This window comes from Sminthopsis crassicaudata, chromosome 4, assembly GCF_048593235.1.
Source record: "Sminthopsis crassicaudata isolate SCR6 chromosome 4, ASM4859323v1, whole genome shotgun sequence".
Classification (NCBI taxonomy): Eukaryota; Metazoa; Chordata; class Mammalia; order Dasyuromorphia; family Dasyuridae; genus Sminthopsis; species Sminthopsis crassicaudata.
The window spans coordinates 138,550,725-138,574,633 of record NC_133620.1 but is presented as its reverse complement, the minus strand read 5'-3'; the positions used below and the strand labels follow the sequence as shown (position 1 = coordinate 138,574,633).

The 23,909-nt window shown below is 32.7% G+C and overlaps 1 protein-coding gene across 1 annotated transcript in view; it reads left to right on the top strand.

Moving 5' to 3' along the window:
* Positions 1-13,680: 13,680 nt before the first annotated feature.
* Positions 13,681-23,909, top strand: part of OPRM1 (opioid receptor mu 1) — a 52,188-nt gene continuing 41,959 nt past the window's right edge. The window contains exon 1 of the mRNA XM_074309482.1: positions 13,681-14,372. Within this exon, the coding sequence (XP_074165583.1) occupies positions 14,074-14,372 (299 nt within the window). The 5' untranslated portion in view covers positions 13,681-14,073. The remainder of the gene's footprint in view (positions 14,373-23,909) is intronic.

Below are 23,909 nucleotides of genomic sequence, written 5' to 3'. Positions count from 1 at the left end.
TTATTAGCTATAATTAAAGTTCCTTTTCCTTTAGGAATATCAGATTCCAGGCCTTCTATCTTTTAAGGTGGAAACTGCTAGGTCTTGCATAATTCTGATTGTGGCTCCTCAATATATGAATTGTTTCTTTCTGGCTGCTTGCAACATATTTTCCTTGATCCAATAATTCTGAAATTTAGCTACTATATTACTTGGAGTTTTCACTCTGGAGTTTCAGGAGGTGATCAGTGAATTCTTCCAATGGCTATTTCCCTCCTGATTCTAGGACATCAGATTAGTTTTCCTTGATGATTTCCTGAAAGATAACATCTGGCTTTTTTTTCATCTTGTTTTCAGGAAGTCCAGTAATCCTTAGTTTTGTCTCTCCTCAATCTATTTTCCAGGTCAGCTGTTTTTTCCAATGAGGTATTTTCCATTTTCTCCCAATTTTTCATTTTTTTTTCACTTTGGCTGATTCTTGATGTCTCATTGAGTCATTAATTTCCATTTGTTCAATTCTAATTTTTATTTAATTATTTTCTTCAGTTGCCTTTTGAGTTCCTTTTGTATTTGGGCAATAGAATTTTTAAATGAGTTATTTTGTTCATTGCATTTTTTTCTCTATTTCACACATTCTCTTTTTGAATGAATTGGTTTCTTTTTCATATCTATTTTGTAATGATTTATTTACCTTTTCCATTTCATCAAATCTATTTTGTAGGGAGTTATATGCTTTTTCTATTTCATCATATCTATTTTAAGCAGTTTTCTTCATATAATTTCTGTTTTTCCTTTTCCATACCCTCTTGCAAAGATTTCATTTCCTTTCCCTGTTTTTTTTTTCTCTCTTTTAAGATCCTTTTTGAATTCCTCCACAAGAGCCTTGTGAAACAGGGACCAACTCATCACACTTTGGGGCTTCATCTGGAGCTAATTTGTCTATAGGAACCTCAAAGTTTAAGGTCTGTTCTTCTCTCTCTCCAAAAAAGTTATAAATGGTCAGAGTTAGTTTTGCTTTTTTTGCTCACTTTTTAAGGGTTGAAGTCTGCTCTTAAGGCAAAGAAGCTACAGCCTCTAACCTGGGACCAGTGTTTCCCACTAACTTCCAGTGCTGGGTAGGCATGACCACATGTTTTGGGGTTCAGAGGCTCACAATTTGCCTTTTGTATTTGCTTTCCATGTATCACAGAAATCTCTGAATGATTGACTTAATAACAATAGAGCAGCCAAAGAGCCTCATAGTAGATTCCCCGGTAAGCAATTGCTCCTTGTCTTGTGCTCCCTGCACTGCAATCTGGGCTCAGCAGCCTCACTCCTTGCCCAACTGAAACAGACCTTTTCTGAAGTTCTTCCAAAGTATCTTCTGGAAATTTTTTGTACTCCAAATATTTGTGGGATTCTATCACTCCAAAACCAGTTCAGAGGCTTTATCTGCTGTTGATTTGAGGGAAGCTTGGAGAAGCTCAGATAAAAGCATGTCTGCTCTCCACTAATTTGGTTCTGCCAAGTCTTGTGTTTTAATGTCAAATTTTCTATTCATCTCTCTTTTTCATCAGAAATACTTTGAAGGGCCTCTGTTGTTTTTTTGTTTTTGTTTTTAATATCCACTTTTCCTATGAAGAGTTGTACAGTTTTGCTGATAGATGATTCTTTATTGTAATCCTGGCTCTTTTTCCTTATGGAATATCATATTCCAAGTTCTCTGGTTCTTTAACATAGAAGCTGCTAAATCTTGTATGTTCCTGACTGTGCCTCCATGATATTTCAAATGTTTCTTTCTGTATGCTTACAATATTTTAATTTTGACCAAGGACTCTGGAATTTGCCCATAATGTATCTTGGAGTTTTCATTTTAAAATCTCTTTCAGGAGCTGTTAAATGGATTGTTTCAATTTCTACTTTATGTTCTGGATCTAGGATAATTAGAGAAGTTTTCCTTTATAATTTATTAAATATGAAGGTAAGGCTCTTTTTTCCCCATGACTTTTAGGTAGTCCAATAATTCTTAAATTATCTCTCTTTAAACTAATTTTTGGCTCAGTTGTTTTTTCAGATGAGAAATTTCACATTTTCTTATATTTTTCCATTCTTTTGACTTTTTTTCTTGTTTCCTCATGGGATAATTAGATTCTACTTCTTCAATTCTAATTTTAATTTTTAAAGAATTATTTTCTTCAATGAACATTTGTACTTCCTTTTCCATTTGGTCTATTTTCTGCTTTTTAAGGAATTCTATACTTCAGTGAATTGTGTCTCTTTTACCATTAGGCCAACTCTGTTTTTAAAGCATTATTTTATTTTTATTTTTATGCTTTTTTTTTTTTTTTTTTACCAATTTCCTTCATAGTTTTCTAACATCACTCTCACTTCCTCCTACACTTCAATTTTCCCCCTAACATTCTTATTTCTTTAATTCTATCAAGAATTCTTGTTGGACTTGTGTCCAAATAGCTTTTCCATTTTAGGATTTACTTTAGTTATTTTCATTTTTTTCTGAGTTTGTTTATTATTCTTTCTTTCCATTAGAGTAGCTTTATATGATCAAATTCTTTTTTGTTGATGTTATTGGTTTCTCATTTTTCTAGTGCATTTTTTTTACTTTAAACTTTATGTTAAATTTGAGCTCTGCTCACCTAAGGTTAGAGAGTCATTTCATTAAATTTTAGGCTTTTTATGCTATTATTTTTAGAACTAGTTCTGGGGTTTGCAAATTTTGGTGATTCTCAGATGGTGTGATTTGGGAAGAAGTGTGATCACTGACATGGTATGATTTGGGGAGAGGTGTGATCACTGCCCTTATGTTCTGCTCTGGTCTTCTCCTGTAGCCACAAATGCTAGCACTGTTCAATTATGTAGAACAGTAGCCAAGCTCCTTGTCCTCTAGTAAGTGATTCTTCTCTACCTTAGAACTGTGCCCAGATTCTCTACTCTCCTACAGACCTAAATGTTATGGTTTCTCTCTGCCTTGAAACTATGACAATGGTCTCTGCTCCTCTGAGGGTGAAAAAAAAAATTCCTCTTCATTTTGAAAAATGCCCAATAGAACTATGTAAAAGAAAAGGCTACAGGATCTTGTACCTATCTCAGAATATGCTAGATTCTCTTTCTGACCAATTGTCCAACCCTCTTCCCATTTTTGGGCTAAGAACTCCAGAAACTATGCTGCTACTGCTTCCACTTTACCAAAATTCTGAAGTAAATAAGAAAAAAAAAGAAAATTCTATTCAAAATAATCATAAATCAATCTACCAAGATATGTTCAAGACATATAAGTTCAATGACAAAATTACTTTTTTAAAGAAATAATAACAAATAATTGCAAAAATACTCTAAATAAAAATATAGATTTAATGTTATAATAAACACATTTCCAGTGGCTTACTTTATAGAGCTAGGCTAAATTCATATGAAAGAACAAAACTGAGAAACTCAAGAAAAATGTGACAGGAGGAAGAAGGAATGAAATAGAAATAGTACTTTAAGGCCTCAAGTTATGATATAAAACAAGATAATATTGTAAGTTTATCAAAATAGGCTAGATAAGCAAGAAAAACCCATCTAACTTAAATATCCCATAATCAGTAAAACTAAGAAATAAACTACTTTTAAAAGACAGAGGAAAAAAATCAGAAAACAATTTAGAGGGAGGAAAGATTCGCATGTATACTAATACCTTATATCCTATACCACAATTAATTCCAAAGAAACATTCAAACTAAACATAAATGTCACATTTTTAATGTAGGAAAATAAATCTGTCTTTTACAACAAAACAACCATAAGAATTCTTTGCCAAATAAGGGATAGAAAAGATCACAAAAGAATAAATGGATCCTTCAGTTATACAACATTGTAAAGCCTTTTCCCCCCCACCAAATACAATATAGATAGGAGAAGAGAAGAAACTCAATTGGGACAAAAAAAACAAATCAAATATACCTGATAAGGATCTCATCTCCAATAAGTCAATCAAGATTCAATTTCACAAGTTTGAGAAGGGGTAGTCATGGTGAGAGAACAGAATTTTTGTGATTGCAAGCTCAATGTGAGGCAAAAATTAATGAGGTAAAGAAAAAGACTTATGTGATCCTACACTTCATTGAGACATATAAAATTATAGGAATAAAAAAATGATCATTTCTTAATACTCTGTCCTTGACAGACCTAAACTGCAGCATTAACGTTCAATTCTACTGTACTAGAGTTTAAGAAAGAAAATGACTAACTGGAAAGTGTCTAGGGAGAGAGAGTCAGAGTAGCAAAGGGTCTTAAATTTTTTGTCACATGACTTCTGATTGAAGGAACTGGAGATGTTTAGCCTGGAGAAGAGAAGACTTAAGGGAAGCATAGTAGATGTGTTCAAGTACTTGAAAATGTCATGTAGAAGAAGCATCAGAATTTGGCATCAGAAATGAGAACCAAAATCTACAGTTGCTAATATGCAAATTTGAGATTGTCACAAATTAAAACTTCTTTTAACAATTATAGCCATACAAAATAGAATGTTCTTCCTCCAGAGATTATGGGGATTCCCCCTACTGGTAGATCTTCAAACACAAACAAGGTAATCACTTTTCCAGGACATTATAGTGATTTCTTTTGATGGTTATTAAGATGTCTTCCATTTTTCAAATTTTTTTAGTTCAATGGTTGTGTAAATGCCTTACAGTGTTCTTGTAAGGATCAAATGAGATATTATTTATAAAGTAAGTGTCACAGTATTTGTGGTTGTTTTTCAGTTGTTTTAGTCATGTCCAATTCTGCCTGATCCTATTTGAGGTTTTCTTGGCAAAGACACAAAAATATCTTACTTCTCCAGCTCCTTTTACAGATGAACAAACTAAGGAAGAAAGGTTAAGTTACTTGCTCAGAGTCACATAGTTAGCAAGTTTCTAAGGCCAAATTTTAATTCAGAAAGGTGAGTCTTTCTGATTTCACTGTAGACCAGCACTATGCCCCCTCACTATTCACAATGCTTGTAAATGCTATATAAGGGCACTTTCCCTTATGGATCTTGTGTATTTAATCTGTTCCACTAAATAACTTTTCTATTTCTAATCTAGTATCAATTAGTTTTATTGAACCCTTCTTTCAAATACTGTTTTACTCCTAATACTTCTTCCATATGAATTTTGCTATTGTTTTCTTGTTCTACAATAAGACATTTTGGTCATTTGGTATGGCACTTAATCTATAAATCAGTTTAGTTAACAGCATAATTTTTATTTGACTTACATACCCCAATTATGACCAATTAAAGTCTTTCAAATTATTTAATTCTTTCTTTACTTAAATAGTGTTTTCTATTGTCAGCAGTTCGTTTGTATATTAGATGCAATACTGAGTTTAAGGTTAGAAAGATCTGAATTAAAATCCTGCCTCAGACAACTACTGTGTATTTATGAGCAAATCAATTAACCTCTCAGCCTCAGTTTCCTTACCTTTTTAAAAACTATTCAGTTGAAATTCTTAGATATTTCATTTAATTTTTCAGTTGGATCTCTAGACTTTTCTAAGTCATGATATTGTCTGCAAATAGAGATTACTTTTTACCTCTTTGCTTATTCTTACTTCCTCAATATACTTTCTATTTTATTGCTATAGTGTTTCTGGGATAAAATTCTATATAAAATGATTATGGTGACTAAAAAAACAGTTTTGATTCCCCACTTATTGGAAAGGCTTCTAATTTTTTCTTTTGTAGATGCTAACTCTGGTTTTAAATAACTATCATATTAATAAAAGGTACATTTATTCCTATGATATTTAAAGTTTGTTATCATGAATAAATTTTGTATTTTTCATTTTCTGTATTCATTGATATAATCATTTAATTTTTATTATTCTTGTTAACATGATTGTAGCTTCATTACTTATATTTATCTCAATATTTTGCATCAATATTCATTAGAGATATTGGTGTCTCTATCTTTCCCTTGTTTAGCCATTGGGACCATGTTTTGCTTATAGAAGGAATTTTGTTGCATCCATTTTTCCTCATTTTTTAGAAATTAAATTTTCAATGTTGGAATTAATTGGTATTTTAACACTTTATATAGCCTTTTAAAAAATTAAGCTGGCTAACAGATTCTCATGTATCTACATGTCTGTTCAGAAAATTCATATTTTTCCCACTCACTAGAATTTTTTTTTATTTGTATCTTCTAAAGTTCATTTTGGAAATTTTTCCATTCTTTATGTTGCAACTTTCCTGACACGATGAGATCACACATACTTCCTCTAAATCTTAAGCATTTCAAATTTTCCCCAAATCTAGGTAACATGTCAGAGTATGGCCTACTATTCTCTCCTCTTAGAATCCAAACTCTGGGAGGGAATGATCACTTTCCCCTTATTTTCTCACCAGTAACCTGATTCTTTTTGTTAGTGAAAGAGCACTGAACTTTCTCTTCCTAGTTCTCCCACCTTTTGAAGGACTATTTTATTTGAGGCAAGTCAAATGATTGATATTGGTTTAGATAAGTTAAATTACTATATGCCATCACTTAAGTCTGTTTCTTCAAATTTTTCATTCTCAATAATATATATAATGAGTCAGAAAGGAGTTTCTCATTTGTATTATTTATCTTCTTTTCTACAAATTTTAAACTTTGCTTAAATAAATTGGTGGTATTACCATATACAGACATCTGAATCAGGAAGTAAATCCATATCAATAATATTTTCTTGTCAAAAGCGGATTTTTATATTGTTATTCAGTTGCTTGCTTTGTCTAGTGTCTTCAAAATGTTTCCTTGAATAATCTTTATATAAAGACTTCAGGCTTTAGTTCAGTCCACAAAGCATTGCTTCCTTTCATTCCTTCTTTCTAATCCATTTTACCAAGGTATTTCTACCATCATTGAGGGCCATAACTGAAGCCATTTCAAAAGAGCAGGCTCTTCAAGAACTTTTGCTTTATTTGGAAAGCCATGAATAGTTCAGGGTTATCTCCAAATCATCATGAGTTATCAAGGTAGAACAATGGAGGACTATGTTTTGTCTGATGTCTATTTCCTACAGCATTGAGAGTGCTCTGCACAGACACTTCATTGTAAAGTTTGTTTAAATTTTATTTTAGTGAAACTTTTAAAAAAGTAAACATATTGAAAATGAAACATCTCAATGATTAATGTGCTTTCAAAGATAATGTAAAAGGTTATTTGTTTATTCAAATTATGATGTTACATTAAACATTTCTGCTACTTCAACTTCAACTAAACAGAGTTTATTTCTGAGTCATTTTATGAGCTATATAAGAAAATGAGCTTATTAATTTATAATAACACCTGACTTTGAAAAAAATGAAGGCTTTCTTAGCTTTATCTGAGCTCCAAATGACAATTGTTCCACTTGAAATAACTATAAAATATACAGAACATCCAGGAGTCAACCTACCAAGACACACTAAGACAAATAAACAGAAAGAAAAAAAAAACAGAAAAAATTGGAAATTTATTATTTAGTTATGTCATGCCATTACAATAAATAGGATGTTACTGTATAAATTAATGTACAAATATAATGTCATATCCATCAAAATAATGGGTTTATTTTATAAAATTAGAGGAAAGGTTAATCTGCTGATTAATTATATTTGTACACCAAATCTCCAAAAGCTGCTCATACCTTTTCTGTTCCACTATTGCTGTGTGTTGACTCAGCTTCCTCTAAGGTCAACAATAAAGAGTTCACCCACTGTAAAAGAGCTCTTATTCTATTGATGCTGAGCTTCTTGATAGTTATCTTGCTTTGGGATTTCCACTTTTGTTGAACACAGATATTTAGCTTAGAGATTAGTCTACCATTGGTTCAGCACTCTGCACCATATATTGCCTTTCACTCTAATATCCTCTTTGTCTTTTTTTCCTTTACAGCAATGCAGTCTATTAAATGTCAATGTTTATTGCAAGAGTACATCCACAAAGTTTTGTTGTTTTTAGGAAAATGGAATACAGTGTTGATGATGAAAAGTTTATGAGAAACACAAGTCTTCAGTAGTACGTGACTATTGCTATTACTATTTCTGACTCCATTCCTCACAAGAATTTCCTGTCATATCTGAAAATTTGTGTCTACTCTCTTGTTAAAGTCACCCAGAATTACAAAACTGTCCTCTTCTGGCACATTGATGATGAGGGTCTCCAGCTTTTCACAAAATTTTTCTTTGACCCCATCTAGGTCTGTCATGGTAAGAGCATACACACTGATGATGGTGACAAGGAAATTTCCTGCAAGTGCATTATCTTGTCATGAACCTTTCATTCACTCCATTTGGGATGTATACAAGCTTATTGACAAAATTAGAATTGATTGCAAAACTTTCACCAGCTTTATGGCACATCTTACCATAGCAGCCATTCCAGGGAAAAAAAATGTGTAGTAAGTTGTCCTTCACTCAGAGCTGTTATTTGGATGCTATTGAGTTCACTCACAACAAAAGCTGTCTGTCTTTCAGGTCTACTGGATTTTATGTTGGCCATAATCATGTGTATATTCCATGTACCAATGTTGAATGGAATCATCTTGCCAAAAATTAATATACATGTTTATGTATTTAAACTATAAGGTGGGATCTCTGCCTGACATTGTAAGCAGGTCAGGCTTAGGTAAAGCAAATAATTTTAGGGCACCTTTCCTAGCCCCTTTCTCATGCCAGGAGGCAAGCAAAGCAGTCCTCTAAAAAAGCAGCTGACACCCAGTGGGTGGCTGAATCCCACCTGCCACTTCAATCCAGTGAGATGACCCTATGCCCTGGACCACTTGTGTGTAGAATTATAACTGTATAAATGTGTCCACAATTACCATTTCACCATTCACCCAGCACCACAGGACTTCAAGGTAGGTAAAATAATAAAATATATATATATAACATAATAAAATATTATTGTGCTGTCTTGATTCACACAGAAATTGGATTTAGGTGATATTAAGTTGTAGAAAGTTGTCAGCCCCATTCCTCTCTTGCAGAGTCCTCAAAGTCCAATGGCAAAACAAAATTCAAAATGATTGGCAATGGCCTGGGATTTTCTTGATTACACTGGCATCTTCAATATCTGATGTAGTTCTAAGCATTCAATATCTTTTGCTTCCACTGCCTTCATGGCACATTGTAACAAAATGCTTTCATCTGCCCATTTCACCAGAAGTTTTCACATGCTTTGAGTAGAGATCCTCCTAATTCACTGACAAGTTTGAGGTCCATAGGTTACCCTCAAATTAAAATAGACCATTAGCTAAGATGGTTTTCTGGGGTGCAGCCCCTGCATATGCTATCATTTCTTGGAGTTACAGGTGAGACCAGAATGATCGGTGGATCCTGAACAAGGATGAGCAACTCTGAAAAGAGTTTGGCAACCCCTCACATCAAGGCTGTTAGTCTTCCTAGAACATTCCATATATCCCTCTTCATTATTTTACAAATTAGGAAACTGAAAACCAGGGAAGTTAAGTAGCTTTTGTAAAGTCAAGAAGTAATAGATAACTTTAGAATTGAATTATGTCCTCAGACACTAGAGCTGGTGTCCTTTCCACAATGTCACACAATCTTCTGAGTGAAGAGTAATAATAAATATATCATCATTTTTATAACTCACATCTAAGCAATTCTAAATTAACTTAGAGAGATATGCTTCACCCAAAAAACCCATAAGTACCCCTAAAATGAAATATCTTTAAAAAAACAATAAAAACATTTACTAAAAATTACTCCATCTATAGATCAAGATCATTTGGGATTCCTGGAAGATATAACAACGGAAATAAACCTACCCAATAATTCTGATAGTAAACATCAGGCAAAGTATAAACCTAAGAAATATCAGTTCTTTGAAAGTTTTGACACTGATGGAGAAGATTTGGTGCAGCTCACACATTAAAAAAAAAATTTCCTTCTAGATCTGGATTGTGACATCCTCTGCAGAAAACATTGTGTTGATTACATCAAGTCCTAATACATGGCAAAATTTCTTGGAAGGGATTTTCAATCAAAGAAATTTGGCTTATCCATCTGCATATGGAAGACCAAATGAATAAAGGATGTCTATATTTCAGATTACAACATGCATCTGAATGGAAATCTCATGAGCTTTATTCAACAAATATCTGGAAGAATCACTAAATTAAAAAATGTGATAATCCTAGAGTTGAAAAGAGAAGAGTAGTTTGGATTACTTTTCAAAAACTATAAAGCATTTTTACTGACCTTAAGCTTTCAACAAAAGCTAAGACCCATTTTTTATATGAACACTTTATTAATGCTGTCATATGAAGAATGGTTTGTCTGGGTGGGCACCTCCCCAAAACAAAGGTCCTACAGGAGGAACACAACAATGGAAGAAAGGGTCAGGAGAAGTGGAGAGATGTCCTAGAGTAGTACAACCCAAACCCTGAGTATTGTTCCAGGGTATGAATTCAGCTAAGTCATAATGAAAAGTCTAGACAGTCAGAAGTAGTTAAAAGAGAAAAATAGAATGCCTCCAAGAAATAAAAGTTAAACATATCACAAATGTCAATGGAAAAAGTTCATGGTGGGTGACATATGGTGAAGACTATTCTACTGAACAAGAAATTCTTAAGAAAAACAAAAATAAAATATACCATGAAATTATATAAAATAAAGAAAAGACTTCATAGTAACATGGCAAGTGCAAGGGATGACAGAAGATAATAAGATGGGTCCACTAATTCCCTAAAGATCCTAGAAAAGAGCAGAGAAGGTATCTGCAATATTGGGTAAAATGACTTGTGGTAAACTATTTATAGGCTATAGATGACAGTCACACAAGATAGAAATTAATTACTTTTTTCCTTAGATCATTGGACAGAACTCCCAAATTAATGATATCCCAGATCCATTTGAATATTTGAGTATATCAAAAATAACTTCTGTTACAGGCCACACACATTGTACATGCATAACTTGGTCTATGGAAGTAGAAAGAAGTACAAGCTACTTATATTCAGAATATTCAAAACAATCACAATCAAAAATACCTGAATATTTCAAATTTTTTTCAAAGCTTTCCTGAACACTATGGCCAGATATATTATCTTGAATGAATTATTATATAGAATGGAAGCACTTCTGACATCAGTCCTAGAATCATAGTCACCAGTTTAATTCTTCCCATAGCATTAGTTTTAAATTGCAAAGATCTGGGATAAATTAAAAGTAGCTAAAGGAGGAGGAAAGGAAAGGAAAGGAGAAGAGAGGACAGAGGAAGGTAGGGGAAAACAGAGGAGAGAAAGACAAGGGGAGGAAAGTGAAAGAAAGGGAAGAGAAGATAAACAAAAGGGAAAGACATAGAGGGGAAGGAAAGGACAGTATGATTAGAATAGTCAGAAGAGATTTTGAAAATTCCCAGTTATTATGAGATGCAAATATTAGTGAAAACATTTTGCAGTCTTCAAGTTTTAAATAAATGTAAGCTGTTATTCATTTATGTTCAGTTTATAATGAACCTCTTCCTTAGAAAGCTTCATGGACTATTAATAAAAATCTTCAAACACACGAAGCAATATATTGGAGATATATAGAAGGATAAAGATAAAAGACCAAATAAGTGATAATGATAGGAAACTTTATCACTAGGATACTTTTTTCCATACAAAGTTAATATCCCCATTCTAGGTACTGTTTAGATTTTTATACGGACCATACAGACAAATAGTTTTTTGAATGACTAGTGACAGCTGATTTGTTTTATGATACCAATTTTAGATGAGAGGTCAAATGGTCATTCCTGGATTATACAAAAAGTATCCCAGATTCACATAATCTCAAAGACTTCAGGATATTATTTAATGGTCAGAGAGTTCTTATGACAATGCAAAATAAAAATATGACAGTAAAATTTTAAAAATTCCATTAACACATTTCTTTCAATCCAAGTCATTATAAAGCATGGGTTTTTTCAATAGTTTTCAGAATTTTTTCTAACAAATTATTCCATATGAATTTTGTAGTCTAAAATAAGATGCAACTTGAATATGTTAATATAAATAAATCATGTGTGAATGGTAGAAACAACCTAACATCATTGTATCAAACAGCTAACAGTTTCCTTTTTCCAAAGCACATAATTTAAAAATTGAATTTACCAACTTCTAGGCAATTCTTTTCTCTTAAAATTCAGTTAAGTATCTACCAATAACAAATGACTTTTAATTTATTTTTCCTCTTGAACAGAGGAAGAATTCAGGAAATTAAGGTTGTTTCTGGATTGGTCTCCTGATTTAAAAATAAATGCACACATGTTGATTTATAAGTGTCTTCCCCAAAGTAAATATGATTAGGTATTGACTTAGAGGAAGGGGGAAGATATCCCAGAAATAATTCACTCTGCAAAATGGGAGCTATGGGTACTTTCTCCCTAAAAGCAATTCTCTAGCCTAGATAATCTTGAAATGTTCCTTGCAGTATTTTGCTTTTTAATATTTCCTTCCCATGATATTTTTATATTACACTATTACAGAATGATGCTTTTAGCAACATGCAAAAATTTCAGACTTACAAGTGTTATGAGGGGTCTCTGATGTGAATAAGAGAAGAGAAAAACTAGCAAAGCTAGCTAATGACAGAATTAGAACTTACAAATGTCCTAACTTCCTCTCTGGGTATGTTTGCACTATACTATTTTGCCTTATGTTTGGTCTATGGAAGGTTTCTCCTCAAAAAAAAAAAAAATGCTTCTAGCCTATAAAGGTGTTTACCTTCAAATAATTTTAAGACAATTCTTACATATCCTCCAGAATGTAAGGGGTTAAAAGCTATTTGCCTTTATTTTATGCTCTATTTTGGTGGTTGATTTTGCTTTATCTTTTGTTATTGGTAATTCCCATAACTCTTCAAGGAAAGAAAGTCTTAAATTCCATTGTTCAACCATTCTAAATGCAGATTGGAAATCTCTCATTGAAAACAAATGCTATATCAAACAAGCCAACTGGGGTTTGATAGTCTATAATATTCTTTTGTGGTTAAAAATTGACAAATGAAGGTCTTTACCTGGCAAATAACATTTGGAGGATACTTATTCTAACCAATTCCACATTTGCTCCCCTCCTGGATGACTTCTAAACTATATATGGTTTGAACTGTTACCTATTAGTTTCTATCCCTTAACACTGGAAAAGAAAGCAATTGAGGAAATTAACTCGATTTCCTAGGAACAGTTGAGAAAGGGGAAGGAGTGAAATAATTACCTCAGCTGAACTTGCTCTGCTTTTTCTTTGTTTATCCAAGGACTTGTATTTTTCAAGTAGGTTTGGGTCTAAGTTAAATACACTAAATGGTAGTTTCTTTTTTCTATTCATATGCTATGAGAGGAAGCAATGAGATGAGAAAAGGAAATTAAGATCGAAGAGCAGAGTGTCACCAGTTTGCAATAGATAGCAAGAGTAGAGTTGTAGTTTAGGGGTGCAACTGTGATGCAATGCTTTTATGTCTTTCATGCCATATTCAAAAGTGGAAAAACACCAGACTGGGATAATCTAAGTCTCTCTCTCTCTCTCTCTCTCTCTCTCTCTCTCTCTCTCTCTCTCTCTCTCTCTCTCTCTCTCTCTCTCTCTCTCTCTCTCTCTCTCTCTCCCCCCTCCTTCTTCTCCTCCTCCCCCTCTTCTTCTTCCTCTTCTTCTCTCCCTCTCCCTTTCCCTTTCCCTCTCCCTGTCTCTTTCTCTTCTCTCACTCCCTCCTCTCTCCCTTCCTCCTCTACCCACCCGCTTACTTACACACGTAACCTTATTCAGAAACATGTGAGAGCCTAGTGAGGAGACAGACTACTTGGATGGCTTTGCGCAAAATCCACCCTCTTTCCTTTTACTTCCTCCTCACCCAGTCTCATACCCCTCCTCACCCCCCTCCCCGTTCCTGATCTGCTCCTCAGGGTGTATGCACGACATGGGAGGGGGCTACTAGCAGAAGATAATGTCAGACGTTTAGAGCTCCCCTTTTCTTTAGCTTGGCTCTCTTCTCACTGCTGCAATCGGATTTCTCAGAGACCAGCAAGAGCAGTGGCGGCGATAGTAGCAGCCTGGTGAGACTAGAACTGCGGCTTTTACCTCGGGAACTTGGACTGCTAAACCGCCGACAGAACTATGGACAGCGGTACCTTTTCAGCCAACTCCAGTGGCTGCTCTGACCCACTCTCCCTCACCTCCAGTTGCTCCCCAACACCGCCATCCGCTGCATGGATGAACTTGTCCCGCTTGGATGGTAACCTGTCCGACCCATGCAGCGGTCCCAACCGCACCGAGTCGGGAGACGGGAGCAGCAGCCTGTGTCCACCGACTGGAAGTCCTTCCATGGTCACCGCCATCACCATCATGGCCCTTTATTCAATCGTGTGTGTAGTGGGGCTTTTTGGAAACTTCCTGGTCATGTATGTGATTATCAGGTAAGAAAGCAGTCACTGGCCCAAGGGATGGGTTCGCTGGCCTCGAAGGAAAAGGAGCACGCTGGAGACGCTCAATCTCATTAGCCTACGGGAGAGAGAGTAGAAAGGTTAATGGGGGGTAGAGGGGATACATGTAAAGGGAAGTGAGTTTGGTGGTAGGAAAGAAGATACACTGGGAAAGTAGGAGAAAGCAAATGAGGGGGAGGGACGATAAATTATAAAAAGGAAAGCTCACTTTTCTCAGCCTAATTACGTGAGAACTAAAATATTGTGAAAGTCGAAGGTATACTGGCAAAGGACAAGCAGTGACTGAAAAGCATAGCCCAAAATTATGTCTTCTCCCTCAGAGTCCTATAGGAGCAGAAAGAGTTGCTGTTGAGCTGAGAGAAAAGTGACTTGAAGATAAAGTAGTTGAATTCTAGTTGTTCTTCCTTAATTGGAGAGTAGGAGAGGTTTAGACTTTCAAAGTGTGATCCTGTACGTGTATCTTCATCATTTTTCCTATGGCCATTTCTCACAACATTCCATTCTGTTGTCAACCTTCCATTGTGACCCATAGCACCTCATCCCTTAAAACCAATGGAAGACAAGGTATTAAAGTTTGTCTTAGAGAGCTTTATCTCAAAAATTTATTTCTGTTGTGGACATGCATGTTCGAGTGATATTGTGAACATAATTGATGCTGGAGATATAGGCAGCTAGCAGCTAGCTGCCGGGATACTGGAATAGTCTGCATGAAAATCTCATGCCATAAAGAAATATTATGTAGATTTCAGTGATATGATTAAAAACTGTTTGTTTTATTTTTGAGTTTCTGAAAGAGTTTCGTGAAACCTTTTAGAAGTAACAGATGAGTGCCAAATTTCTGCTCCTTAAACTGCCAGAAACATTTCTATGGAGAAAAGTACAAACTTCACATTTAAAATTAAGTGCATTTGTTCAATCTCATCTTAAGATAATGTCCTATCAACTTCCTGTTCAAATAGAAAAACTCCAGATTTACTGGGAGAGTAGTCCATATCTTGTGTATATGTATATTCATTGTTTAGATTGTGCTGTCAGTGGGAGGAGTGATAAAAGAAGGACCTTATGATGAAAATATTTTACCATTTGCAAAGATTTAATGTTAAATATTTCTTTCAAATTAACATTTGGATACCAATTCCTGATTTAAGGGTTTCTACCATATTACATGTATGTATTGGTACTGAGTATGACATTTAAGATTTATTTCTAATAATTGCTCTAACATTTTTAACAGATGATAATTTGCCTCAGTGAGGGTCTCTAATCACTTAAAAGTGATTAAAGAACACTATCATCCCCACAGTGTCAGAAATTATACATAATACTCCTTTCTCTGCTTATATAGCACATTTTAAAATTAATGATTGGCTAAGCACAAAATTAATTTCTCTGATCTTTTAAAGAGGAATAAGATGGCAGTAATGTCTTCAAGAAAAGAGCACCATCTATTGAAAGTAATACAAACAACAGATGGAATGATGAAAAGAAACAAGAGGAGAATCCATTTTTAAAAAGTTAAAATAATTCTAATAATTTTGCATACTATAAAGTAAAATTTCATATCAACAACAAGAACCAAGAAACTATTAGCATCTCCATTAATGAAAAATGCAAGTTACAAATAATAGAAATGAAAAATGTTTAGTAATTAAATCAAAGAAAGAGAATAGAATTTTAAGATTTTAGATTTGGAAAGGACATTAGAGTTTATTTTACAATTGATGAAATTGAGGCACATAGAGACTAAGTAACTAGCACAAAGGCACATAACTGTTTAGCTTACTACCACCGAACTGCTCTTAGGTTGATAATACCATTCTCAGTTCACTTTCTATGTACTATTGTCCAAATGATAGAATTACCAATAAGGATCAACAAGTAGGGATGATGTAGAAAGAAATTATATACATTTAAGCATCACAGGAACTGAACAGAGAAAATCTTAAAGCAGTTAACTGAACATATAGGAAATTATTTTATCCCAAATATGAAATCTTCCTCTTTTTTGAGGCTCTCTGATCTTTTCTTAACATTCCTTTCTCTCTTCTCACTTCATTTAAATTCTAAAAATAAAATCCACAGAGAAGGAAATCTCTGTAAAACAGCTAAGTTAACTTTTTTCTAGTTTGTGAGGATGAAAGTGTCAATTGGATAAGTTTGTTTTACTCAGAATCACCTCAGAATGTTTGTTGCCTAACAAGAGAGGTATACAGTTTGCTGAAAAAGTGATATTGAGCTCAATTCTCCCACACATACCCTACACAGCATTTGGAAGATCACCCCAAACAAAAACTTTCAACAACAATGAAGTTTAATTGCAAGGGTACATATTTTTGTTTTATTCAAATGATACTTAAGGGAACAGGTTTACAAGTATTTTGATTAAATATTACATTTTATAGGATTAAACAAATATCTGACAGCAGTAAGAAATGCAATATGAATTTTGAAAATAAACATTACATGTTTACATGTTGATAGTTAATTACAAGAAAATATCACGGAACACTGTATATAAATCAATAAGAAAACAACAGCACACTGGTGATGCTGTTATGCAGGAGAGATAAAACCAGCATTTTGACAGGTAGATACAATAAAAATACAGACTCTATGATTAAGGGAGTGTGCAGATGTAGCTTTAGATGTTTTACTGATGCTTAGCCAGCTCTAGGATAATGAGTGGTAGAAGTGTTATGAGCACCAAAATAATAATAATGAATAAATAAATAACATCTCTTTCAGTAAAATACAAGTAGTTTATGTATTTCATTCTTTTGATGAAATGTTGATTTTGGCAGTATTTTTAATTGCATAAATAATTTAGAATGACTTAGTATCTCATCTTCTGGTTTGTGGGTAACTAGATCATCTCAGGACATTTGAGTGAATTCTTCTGAGAAAAAGAAAACAAAAGGAACAAATGTAGCTCAAATGACTGTGAGGATGAAATGTGGTAGTATCCTTTTTCATATGTGTTCAAATTCCCAACATTATGCATTATGACCAAAATGAATGTAGTGGAAAAAATACTAGACTCAGAATCAAAAGACCTGGACTATTATCCCAGCTTTATCATTAATTCCCACTGTATCGTGCTCTTATCATTTCCAATCTGCAGGTCTCAGTTTCCCCACTTTAAAATAAGAGAAAGAAGATTTGCTAGATGATCATTAGGGTCCTTTCCAGCCCAAAAGTTTCTTTCTACTCTTTTTTCAAAGATCTTAATTAAACAAACATAAGGTTATGTTTTTAAGAAACAAAATAAAAGATACCACTCCTGTCCTCAAAGTGATTACAAACCATAAATCAAAAAGTGTATCATGATACTCCTTATTCTTGAAGTACTTAATAAAAATGTACCACATCTCCTGCACAAAAATAAAGAACATATGTTCAGAGAAGAAACATCACAAAAATACCATCAACTCAGGGTTGCTTGATCCAAACAATTTTCAGGCCAACATAATTCACTACCATAAATCTATGCCATCATCCATAACCTCAGAGAGTTATTAGAGGACAAGGTATAGAGGCTACAAGCACCTAGAGAGAAGATAAATCCAGAGTTGGGAGGAAACTAGCTTTTGAAAAGAACAGAGAACAAGTGGAGGATGACTCAACTTTTTAAGTTCATTCAAGTTCTTAGGGTAGTAAAAGTTTTACAGATTATTAAAAAATTAATGATGGTGCTGCTGGTCTACATTGGTCTATAAAACCAAAGTTGAGAAAAACTGATCTGGTACCATATCAATACAGGCAAGAAGACTATTTCAAAAATATATAAACATTTCAGTCTCTGACTTGACAGCAGAATCTAATGTTTAACATTAGAAATTTATCTTTAAAATTTAAATTTTATGAAAGTGAAGCTTAATAGCATAATGATCAGACAAAATAATGTCTTCTAGAAAATGCTTCATTTGTCTAGAAAAAATCTAACTAACATATCAGAACAAAGCAAAACATTGGCTATTACCACAATCATTTTAAATATGGACATAGGTCCAGACACATCTTAGCTAATGACAACAATTAACCCACTAGAATATAATTCTCATATGTTAATATCCCAGGAAAAGGTCATCTATTCTGTGATTTTTTTTCCCAAAAGATTTGATTGCTTATCTATAGACAGAGGAACTAGATAGAGATATATTATTAAAATAAGAAAGCAGACACTTTCTAAATTTGTTTATTAAAAGCCCAAATTTTCCAGTTATATTTTGAAGATTAAAGATTAGAATAAATTACCACATATTTCTTTTATTGTGATAATAATCATTATTAATTAATCTAAAAAGAATCCTAACAATCATTTATGAAAGGAATAAAATCAGTAAGAGACAAAACCTATAACTACAGTTCATTTAGAGATAAGTAAAGCAACTATATTCTCTCAATTATTCATGTACTTATCTCCCCTTACACACACACATACTCACACTCACACACTCATACACACAAATAGATTGTAAATACCTCAATGGCTAGACTTGGGTACTATTTTTAACTTTGTATTCCCTGGCCATAATATAGTGGCTTGCAATTGTAGGTACTTAAGAAATATTTATGATTGAATACAAATAGCTTCTAAGAAAGTCATAGTAGTCAATAGAGTGGAGAAGCTATTCATTTAACTTGGACAACATAAATGGCCAAGAATTAAAGAATTAATTATCTATTTCAGCTAGTTGAAGGACCAAAATGTGAATTTACACTGTCTCAATTTCTCAGATATTTAACTTTGCTTTAGTTGTTTTCATCATTGTGAATGTATGTATATATGTGTGCATGTATACATTTATATATGTGTGTATATAAATTCATATATATGTATGCACAAAAATATAGAATTTATCAAAGCAGAACACTTTTAAAAGAGTTTTTCATAAAAGTCATGTGCATGAATTACAAAAACTGAGGATTTTATTCTGAGAAAAAATGGAGAGGATGATTTTTAATCATGATCTTTATAGAGCTTAGGAAAGTATTCGAAATATTTGTCTCAATATCATGACATTTCTAACCCTAAAAAGTTTTATATTGCATAACAAATGCTACAGAGGATTTCAGTTGAGCTGAGATTTTTTTTGTCTATTTCAGATAGACATCATCATGTATTAATGGCACCAATGTCAAATAGTTCAAATAAAGATATAAAACATAATTAGTATATACATTCATGTGATATCCATGCCCTCTTCTTTTATTGTGTTCATGCACATGCATATTTATATATGCAACTTATTTAAACAATGTATGACTTTCATTTTGAAAATCTAAACCTCAAAATATCCTGATTACTCCAGAAGCCATACAATTTGGTATTTCATCATGAACTCAACTATTTTGATATCAATTCATCAAATTTTATTGGCCTTACATTTTATTCAATGATTATTACTGTAAGATATGAAAAATAAAGAATTATGCAAAATTCTACAAATGATACAAAAATGAATAAGACAACATTGGCATCAAGGATTTTATAACCTAGTAGATTAAAATAAGCTCACAAATAACCATAATATCTCTCAGAATGTAATACTGCATTAAATTTTTTTAACTGTGTTAGAGGAATTGATTTTAGAAAGTAGAATTGAGATGACTTGAAGGAAATATTATAGGGCATGCAAAGACATGCAAACTCCAAAATCTAGGATTTGGGGAAAATAACATGTAAATTGGACTTTGTAGATAGGTTTTTGACAATTGATGATATGGATGAAAGACTTTTCAGAAAGAGAGAGTTGAAATAATAAAATTTTGATGTGTCAGGAAAGTGCAGGCCTTGAGGCCTTGTCAAAGCTTAATTATCTTATTTTACATGATCATGGTGTATATGTGAGGAAGGAGATAAAGAAGAAAGCTTGGGCAGAGGGGTACAGAGGAGTAGCATATTTAAAAGCCTTGAAAAATAAATTAAGGATTTGGCTGTTTATTGTTATGCAAATAGAAGACATTTTGAGAAATATCTACCTTAACTTCTTTCTTTGTAAAATAAGATCATCAGACAAAGTTATCTCTTAGATTCCTTCAGTTAATAACTTACTATCATTTATAATCACTCATTATAACGTAGATGTCAATTATTACTTCAACTAAGCTTCTGCTACTTATTTTGAGCATTAATTGCCTTCCCAAAATGAATCCATTTATTTATTAACTTTCCTGTTATTTGACAACTCAAGCCTCTGATGACTTTTCTATTTTTTTTTTCTGGACTGAAGTACAAAACCATCTGAGTACATTGTTTCTGAAATGCCTTAAAAAAAGGTTTCTGTTGAAACCATTTCTTCCCAGCTCTAAAGAATGAATTTTAATTTGTAGTGTGGACATTTACATCCAGAAATCATTAAACACTATAAATCAAAATTTGATTTATACTCTAGACTTTTAAGTGGAGAAATTGTTAATAATTTAAAGGTCTTTCAAATGTGTGTGGGGGGAGGTGTGTCTATACATTATTTGTATTGGGGGTGGAGTGTATCTTGGAGACCCAGTTGTTAAACAGATACCACTAAATGCATCACCATCAAGTTGTTTCTAATTCATTTACTTGAGCTATTCCAAGAATATAGATGACACAACTTAAATGAATAAAATGTTAAATCATTATTCCCTTCAGAAGGTACAGAAATCATTCTACAAAATAAATCACGGAATAATAAAGATATGTACACTTCTTCAAAGCATACTGAAAAACATATAATGAAGCTCCATATGAATATTAGGCAACACTATTAAGCTGACCATTATGATTTTTACCTGTGATTTAGACAGACCATTAAAATGATTAAAGTAAATGCAAACACATTGCTTGACTTCGTATAGACACAGGAATAATTTCCCCAACATTAGAGGAGTAATTTATCACTGTACAATGACATTGAGATATTTAATGGGGATGATATTTAATGAAAGAAATCTTTTAAATAAATTTGGAGCTCTGTAGAAAAAGGTTCTACATAAAGAAATGTTATCATTATTATTTTCTCAAAAGTTCCATATGTGAAATTATTTTAAAATAGAGTACATTGAAATAAAATAAACTGAACTAATCTACTCATATTTCCCTGTGTATACCTCATGCTTTCTTACCTCAACATTTATAATTCACTTCATTCTCTCTACTGAAATTGACCTTCTATACTCCACACTGCCCATTCAAAACCTTCTCAGTCTTTAAAGAAGCTAAATTAATCCAGGGTGGGTGGGAGCTAGTTTGTACAGGTTTACAAAAGTCAATTGTTAAATTATGGGTGTACCTTAGAAGTAAATAAACACTGCATTTAGGGGTTTGATTTATTGTTCTGTGTATTATCTAAACTTAAGAAAGTGATAGAGAAAATGTTAACAATGCAGATAACACCATGCTGCTACCAATGTCTCTTACCCTTTCTATGGCATTCAGAGTAACAGTGTGTGCTCATTTTGAAAAGTAACTACTTTAGCACATCTCTGTACTATTCATTTTAATCATTTATCCCATGCTGCCCCAGATTGGTGGTGGTGGTGGTGGTGATGGTCATAATTTGTAAACTCTGCTCCCACACTATAAAATCCTTGAGAAGCAAGATTTTGTCATTTATCTTTGTATTCTGCAAAGCACCTAAAACAGTACTTTCCTCTACATGTTGGATGTTTAATGAACATATATTGAGTGAATAAATGAACTATTATTTAGCTCTTAAAATATTGTTAAACTTTATATGTTCATTCTTTTCATAGTACCTCTACTATTTTTTCTCAATCCTGATTAATCTTATTAACTTCCTTGTAAGAACAACTTCAATTTGTCATATATATGATGAAATATTCAATATGCATCAACTATACATGTAGATTTGATTAAAATGCTTTATTGATATTTTCTTTCATATAGCACTGTCATGGGTATATACAATATGTGTATAAACATAGGTGTTTGTATGTTGTCTCACCTATTAAAATATTAGCTCCTTTAGGAGAAGGACTGTTTTTGCTTTTCTATCCTAAGAATTTAGCACAGTGACTGGCATATAGTTTTTTTGGAAATGCTTATTAATTGATTCTTAACAAATATCTATTGACCTATTGATAATAGAGAGTTTTTTTACTAAACTCAAAAAAATTATTATTTCACTAATTTCTTTGTCTCCATTTTGCATATTAAAAATCAGTCTATATAGTTTTAGTTTTGAAGCAATGAGAAATAATTGTTTTCATTGACATATAAATGAAAAGTTTACATTCTGGAGAAACATTTGGGAAAATATAGTTTTGTTCAAAGAATTAGCAGTTTATCTTAATTACAAGTATTTTTACCGTACAACTACTTACAAGAGTCCTTCTTGCACATGACCATAAAAATGTAGCTTTCCCTATAAGGAAATGAATATGTAGCAAGTAAGTCTATTTTTCTTATCCTTTTTCTAAATCTTCTAGAGTCTAGATAAAAAGTAATATATTCAATGTAACACTGTCAAATTTTATAACTTCCTTTAGTATTCAACACCTGAGTGTGGTTTTTAAATTATGAGAAAAAACTGTCACCTGTAAACACACATAATTACATCAGAACTACATATTTAAATATGACTTGGTAATTATACTTAACACACAGGCCTCAAAGTATTTATAATGCAATGTAATCTTTTCTCTGGTTTGAATATAGGAAATAACTGTCTCAAATTAGGTGGCACAAAATCTATTAAAAAAACCCTCATTCTTATTTGGGGATAGTTTTGAGATGATCATCATCATTGCTTTTTGTGAAAATGAAAAAGTGCTTGCTTTGTATTTTGTATAGTATTTTAAATTTAAAATTTTATTTGTGCTTTTTCACCTAGAATACTCTCAGTTCTCCATATTATTCCATCCCTTTCCAAATATCTTACTGGGAATAGATCTGATAAAAATAAATTTCTACCTCTTTTCCAATTATTTCCTCTGGGAGTTAAATGAGAATTGGTTATGCAAGACCATTTTCTGACTGATCTCAAGACATGGATCTCCCAAAATCTTGGAAGGATGTCTTCATAAGCTAATCGCACTCCTATAGCTATATTCATATAGAATTATAGAATTTTAAAGTTGAAAGAACATTAGGGATGATCATCATTAAGTCCAACCTGCTCACCATACTGATGCCGTATTTCTTTTCCTTCTGCAGAAGAGAATGTATTCAATTGTAAATGCAAATGTTTATAGATATATTCATTTATGATAGAACTTCAAATTTGTATATTATTGGCATTATTATTATTGCTATCACAGATAAAATTGTATTTTTCTCTTTAGATCCTTCTGTCTAAGAGGTAAAAATCTTTTCTGTTCTCATTGGTCCTTGCCATGTAAAAGAAAAAAGAGAAGAAAATAGCTAACATTCATATAACACTTTAAGGTTTGTCAGTGTTAGTGTCAGTGTCTATATAGCTATAGATATATATGTGTACATATATATATATATATACTTATACTTGTGCATATAAAAATCTCATTTGATCTCACAACAGCCCTAAATTA